The sequence below is a fragment of the Mastigoproctus giganteus genome, chromosome 10, assembly GCF_048544385.1.
Source record: "Mastigoproctus giganteus isolate SK-2022 chromosome 10, ASM4854438v1, whole genome shotgun sequence".
NCBI lineage: Eukaryota > Metazoa > Arthropoda > Arachnida > Uropygi > Thelyphonidae > Mastigoproctus > Mastigoproctus giganteus.
In genome coordinates this window covers 23,660,715-23,667,175 of record NC_143584.1, presented here as the reverse complement: position 1 = coordinate 23,667,175, position 6,461 = coordinate 23,660,715, and the positions used below count along the sequence as shown (strand labels likewise).

The window sequence follows — 6,461 nt, the reverse complement described above, 5'->3', positions numbered from 1 at the left end:
ATAAAGTAAGTACCAGACAATAGTTATCATCCTTTATTTTGCCATTTTTATATTTACAGTATCAATGGTACATTTACAATATGCATAAACATGTGATACTGAAACGAGCAATGTAGTTAAAATAATAAGCTATTATTAGTGGAACTTTACATTTGTAAATCTAACAGAATTGATGAAGTTGTATTAACCATCTGTTTTATCAAGAAAATCTCGTTGTAAAATCGACAAATATTTCAATTTTAGATGGCTAAGTTTTTCTTATTTCATTGTTAATTTACAGCAGTAATAATAACTGATTGAACTCTATTAAAATAGGAACGTTTTAAGTTAGTTTTGTATTAGAGATAGCAAAGATTTCAACTTTTAACAATTGGAAAAGTTTATATTCCCTGATGGAAGAACTCTGAAAGTGATTTTATTACTCGTATTTGCAACTCTGAACTTTAGTTTGGTAGTTCAGAGTGGTGAATCAAATGGTGTGGCTAATATAGCAGATTTTTCAAAATAATAACTGCAAGTTTAGTTTTCTAAATCACTCGGTCAATACGCAAGTACCATTCCGTACTTGGTAATTTTTCACACCACAAGATGTACTTAGACATTTTTTCAAAAACGGATCGTAACTTTTACCCACCCCGCATTCACTTATCTCATTGGCGCCAACCGTCAACTGAATGCTTGGGTAGCGAACACTACTAGCAAATGCAAAACCAGCACAGGTGGCTTTTGCTATATTAAGGTCATTACACAGAGCACAATGGATATTTCTGTACTTTTGACTACTCTGAGGTGTTATATATATCACTGCCTGGTAGCCAAGGCATTTATCACGCCTGTCATCATCTTGCCATGATGGTGAACAAGTGGATATCGCATCTGGGATACAATACCTGATAGCTTCTGAGAGAGAACTGGGAAATGTGTAAGTCAAAGTACAAAGCTGAAATGTCTCAGTTTGTTTCTGCTTTCCAATGTGTATCCCCCAGGACTCATAAGGGGCTCCGCTGTACGTGATATTGTCTAACACGAACTGACGCATTGTGTCGTTGTTAAAAATGGGAAACCACAACGGAACATCACAGAGAATGCTTATATTCCATGACACCGTGTCCAGATCTTGGTTGCAAATAGCGCAGTAGCGATTTTTGTACGTTATTTTTTTCTTTGGGTTAGTCACTGGTAGGGATCCCATGGGATCTTGTCCATTTTCATAATTGGCTTCGCATAAATCGCGGAAAATTTTGTCTCCATACCATCCAGATGAACAGGACTGTATTACAAAAACGTTTCCTTTGTCTAATGGGATGCATGTGACGTTGGCTTTCCTTAACTTCACGTCTTCTCGAAATGGGGAGTCGAAACAGCAGTCGTCAAAGATGGCACAATTCGGGTCACATCCACAGGTTTTATCCACGCGTGGGAATAAGTTTTCGCAGCGAGTGTTGCAGTGAACTCCAAGGTCTTGTACGGTCTCTTCCGTGATACCTAACAAGGGCACAAGGGCTAGCAGAGGGAAAAAGACTGGAAAGGTCAGGCAACACATTTTTACATCCCCTAATGGTGTGTTTCTTCTAAGTCCTTTCAGATCTGTAAAGAAAGAAAAGTTATTCGGCTACAGCTAACCAAGGAAGCCTGTAATAGAAAAGGAATGTGCTTGTTTAAACTGACAAAGATTAAGACTATTTTTATACGCTACCCTAGCAATGAAATTTATTTCAGAACCCAGAATTCCAGTATCCCGTAGGGATGAACTGTAGTGCCCCGGTAGAATCATTAAAGAATGCACTACGCGAGCCGGCGCCTTCGTAGCCACGTGGGCAGGAGCAGCAGTGCATAGCACACGCTTCTTGATTAAACCGGGGTTCGAGCCCGTGACCACCAAATAAGGAGGATGCGGAAAGGTCAGGGAATGACCACTGCATATGCCCGGAGAAATATGGACTTAGTTGCTAATGCTACAAAAAAAAAAAAAAAGCCGAACTACGCGAGCCATGCCAGTGACGAACGATATCCATTATCGCTACTAGATATGTGCCCAGGCGCATCTAAGAGTACATGACATTTTGAAGTTTAAGAAATCGCAGGAAATAATGTTAATCTCACTGAGTTCATTTTCTTGCTTGAAAATTAATAATTTATATTCTCATTTTTAAATACCTTAATCGTATTAGTTTCTGCTTAGGTGTTATTATAGCTTATTTCATAAATACCGATAAAAAGACAAGCGAGTTGTAGCACTTTGATGCCAATAAAATCCTCCCCAACAACAAAAGAAAACATTAGCGAACTCACAAGGGTCTATCATCTGTGCTTATCATGAGTTCGAAACGTCAGTCAGTTGTTACTATAGGACAATACAGTCGCTGTATACCGCCACAGTGAAGACACGCAAGGAACTCAGGACAGTGGGATTACGTTACTGCGCGAAATCTGCAAGCCTTTCGTATGTTAGCGGAAAGAATACACCTGTAGAACAGCCTGGAACTTTTTTCGCTTTTTTTTTTTTTTTTTTGTCACATGAAGCAATGGAAGATCAGTGCATCCTGTTCTCTGTGCTCGTATAGGAACTGATTTCGTGGGGATCATGGCCAGCACAGTCGCCTCATCTGAATCCCATCTCTGGAACGATGCGCCTAAGATAGGGAAACCAACGAATCTGATCGAAAAGAATAGAAATGGAATGACATCACTAGGGATACCCATGCATGTCTCGTCGAAACTATGCTGCTCACAATTGTTAAAAATGGGTGGGCTTGGATCTTTTAGGTATGCTTCCTAATATACTGTTAGGTACGACCATAACCGAATGGTCAGCATAGAGTTTTGTGCTCGAATCCACGTGATATCCCAAAATAGAGTAATATTCGTGTAGTCTCTATTTTGTAGACTCCTCTGATCCTGTATGGCCCATCATGTACAAACAGAAAACTAATCATCGTCATATATAAACAGAAAACTAATTTGTATACTTCATGATCAGTTACAAGCACTTCAAAATGTAGCTGAAATTTCATTCGGTACAGTATGCAAAAGTATAATCAGTTAAGCTTAATAAAATTAATTAATAAATAAAGCTCATTCAGTTCTTTTTGACTAGATGAGTTAAAGTAAATAACTTCATTGCCCTGAGTTTATCTTAAGCTTTTTCTGTTCGACAAACTACTTGGGTTATACGAATTAAATCTGTTTATTATTCCTAATAAAAAGGACTCTTTAATGAAACATTATTCACATGAGGTTTCATAAAACAGAAGCGACAGAGGCGTAACTACAAAATTTGCGAGTCCTCACGTTATTTTTGAATGGTCCCCACCTGCTCTTTAAAAACTATGCCATACACTGTGGTATACCCTGACTCTTCGGGTTCCCTCGCATGGCAGTACAGTCGTGTTCTATTTGAAGGCAAGAGAATGCACTCTTTCAGGTTGATCAAGTTGATGGGTTACTTATTTTTGAAGATTATTTGCAGTTTCCTTTTAGTGTCTTTGGAAATGTTAGTATTTGCAACACAACCTTGAGAAAATTATTAATGCCGTGTCATGTAACTGAACTACTATCCGAATGTAGTCTAGTCTTCGATATATCCGAAACTATTTTTCTGATACGTCGAATTTCAGTTATTACCCCTGCTTCACTATAAGACCTGTATGAGAGAAAAATTGTAGAATCTGATAAAGGAGGCAGTACAAGGTTACAAAGATAGTCATAACATAGTTTTGCTAAAAGAAAAAAGCTTGGCCAATGCGCCGAGTGGGCCAGTGTTTTGAGTGGGATCACTTAAGGTTCTATGTTAGGGCCCTTGTTGTTTGTAATCCTTAATGGTTGATGGAATTACGATTTATTGTCAAAATCTGCTGAATAAGGTGAACAGGACTAATAATAATAAAACTGGGTATATTATGGCATTTAGGCATCTGCATAATCCAATTCAATTACGAGACTTTAACAACTGAGTTTTTGCTCGCCAAGGGTCAGCAGTAAACACTACTCTCCCAAACATTAACTACTAACATGGCCTGATCACTACTTTATCCCTAGCCCTCACTGGCACCACATTCTGACCTCCATCACCACCGAACTCATGATAGAATTAAGTTATGGATTGTAATTCTGGGATATGTCACTGGCACATTGCACAACGTTCACTTAAATCATCCACGGCATTCTGTCCCTCCAGCGATTGTATCTGTTTGATGCATTCCTACCATATCAAATGCTCCCACTGACCCATTTCTTGGATCTGACTTCGCAGAGTTTGCTATGCACGGATGAACTTTCTCTTGTTATTTTAATATTCACTTTAGCCATGGTACTTCCAGTTCATTTACTTATTCAGCTTTACTTTTGTACATGTATATAACTATATAAGGCCCAAGGGCACTTTTTAATTAAGTGCTCTTGGACCGTTAAACTATTGAGCTGAATATCTAGATGTGTATGGTTTTTGTTTCATCATTTCCTGTTTCGGTTTTTGTTAGCTGTTCAGCAATCATATAAATAATTGGAAATGTTAAAATTTTTCCGATTAGTTTGCGCCACAAAAATGTAGCCTATGATAACTGTGGTGCCGGTTTATCTGCTTCAATAAAATAATTACAAAGTTTTAAAGCCTTCTGGTCGCGTGGTATTTTGTTAGATCATTAGGGTGTTGTAAATGGCAGCTGCTTCACCAGCTCTACAGACTGAAGCAATGCAAGGCGAATATTATAGGATTGCTGTAGTAAAGTAACGAGGGTCAGATTTTTAATGGTTTATAGGGGTGAAACGATGCTAAATATTTTTGTTGCAAAGAGGAAAAACCCAATTTGAGCCAGAACTTACCTCTTATAAACGTTGCTTTGTTCTGCTAATTACGTCGTCCGTGACATGCTAGTCAAAAAAAAACACTCATTTTACGTAGGCGTGATGTAGGACTTAAACCTTGTTCCTGGAGCTTTCTCACTTAGGTTATAAGCGCACCTGATTTTTGTCTCTAGATTTGCACATGTTCTTAATAAGCAGAATATTAAAATAAGGGAGAAGGTTGCCTGGGAAGGTGGTTCGTGATTTCCTTCTCTACCTGTGTGCTTTTTGCTGTTGCAAATACACGAAGAGAAGAAAAAAACCGGATGAGCGTGATTCTGGGAAGGTCAGGCGGAAATTTAACAGGAAGATAAGAGAATAAATGGCACCCAGCATGCACTGTAACAGTACTTGTGATATTTGGGATTACAAGTCTTTTCGTATTTCATCTTGGATTCAGATCGTCAAAAAACTTATTCTCAAAGTAACGTGTAGTTCTTCATTCATTTCGCGTATTGTTTGTTGTTAAATATACGACTATCGTGGACTTGGGATGCTTTCAGCATGTAGGCGAATGATTACAGCAAAGACTGGTATTAATTTAGCTTGAGAAATCGTTGTTAGATTTAAGTGCCACAGCTTTCTTTTGACTATACAATTTTAAAGTTCTTTATTTCGCCTTATTTACCATCAGAGTATACAAAGGGTACTAGGAAAGTTTTGCAATATGACGCAACAATGAATCACAGGAAGCTGCTTGTTGCTGCATGTTGAGACATGTTCATACGTGCATAGTAGCCGCCGCGCCAAGTCGATGGGCTCAGTTATTCATTAGTAGTGAGAGTGTAAAGTTCTTGCGATGGCATCGTGGTCACGAAATGAGATAAGGACAGTTTTGCAGTATAATTTCGTGCGTGGTTTAACCATAGACCAGTGCTTAGAAGAAATGACTCTTGCACTAGATGATGATTGTCCACATCGTACAACGATATTCAGGTGGTATAGAGAATTCCAAAGGGGAAATTTCACTCTGGAGGATTCTGAGAGGCCGGGAAGGCCACGAACGTCAGTTACGGAGGAAAACGTTACTGCTGTGAGGAAAATGCTTGACGAAAACAGGCGAGTGACCTACCAACAGATAGAGGATACTTTGGGCCTAAATGCACCAGCAATTCGTTCGATTCTGCAAGATCATTTGCACGTGAAGAAACTTTGTTCTCTCTGGGTGCCGCATCAACTGACTGAAGAGCAGATGACACGACGTGTGACTTGGTGCCGGGAGATGTTAAAAAAGTTTGATAAGGGACAATCTCGGTATGTGAACAACATCGTGACAGGTGACGAGACTTGGCTGTACTATTACGATCTGCCGACCAAGGCTCAAAACAAAGTTTGGGTCTTTGATGATGACGACACACCCGTAATTGTCAGAAAATCCCGATCTGTAAAGAAGAAAATGATAGCTGTATTTTTCAAATCGAGTGGAATTGTGGAACGTGTCGTTTTGGACACGCAGAAGACAGTCACAGCTAAGTGGTATACTGAACAATGCCTGCCTAAAGTCATTGGATCTATGAAGAACCTGCGGCCAAAGTCAAGAATGGACACCTGGTACCTCCATCGCGATAATGCTCTAGCTCACCGCGCCAAAGCCTGCACCGAATATTTGACCACGACAG

General features: G+C 39.3%; 1 protein-coding gene across 1 annotated transcript; it reads right to left on the bottom strand.

Moving 5' to 3' along the window:
* Nucleotides 1-343: 343 nt before the first annotated feature.
* LOC150078872 (uncharacterized) lies at nucleotides 344-5,062 on the bottom strand. Its single transcript, XM_090382485.1, has 2 exons — nucleotides 4,822-5,062; nucleotides 344-1,587 (listed from the first exon to the last, which is right to left on the bottom strand). Exon 2 carries the CDS (start codon nucleotides 1,541-1,543, stop codon nucleotides 533-535), a length of 1,011 nt encoding a protein of 336 aa, XP_090238611.1. The 5' UTR covers nucleotides 1,544-1,587; nucleotides 4,822-5,062; the 3' UTR covers nucleotides 344-532.
* Nucleotides 5,063-6,461: the final 1,399 nt, after the last annotated feature.

Coding starts and splice junctions, on each gene's coding strand:
- LOC150078872 (XM_090382485.1), bottom strand. CDS start 1,543: ATGTGTTGCCTGACCTTTCCAGTCTTTTTCCCTCTGCTAGCCCTTGTG.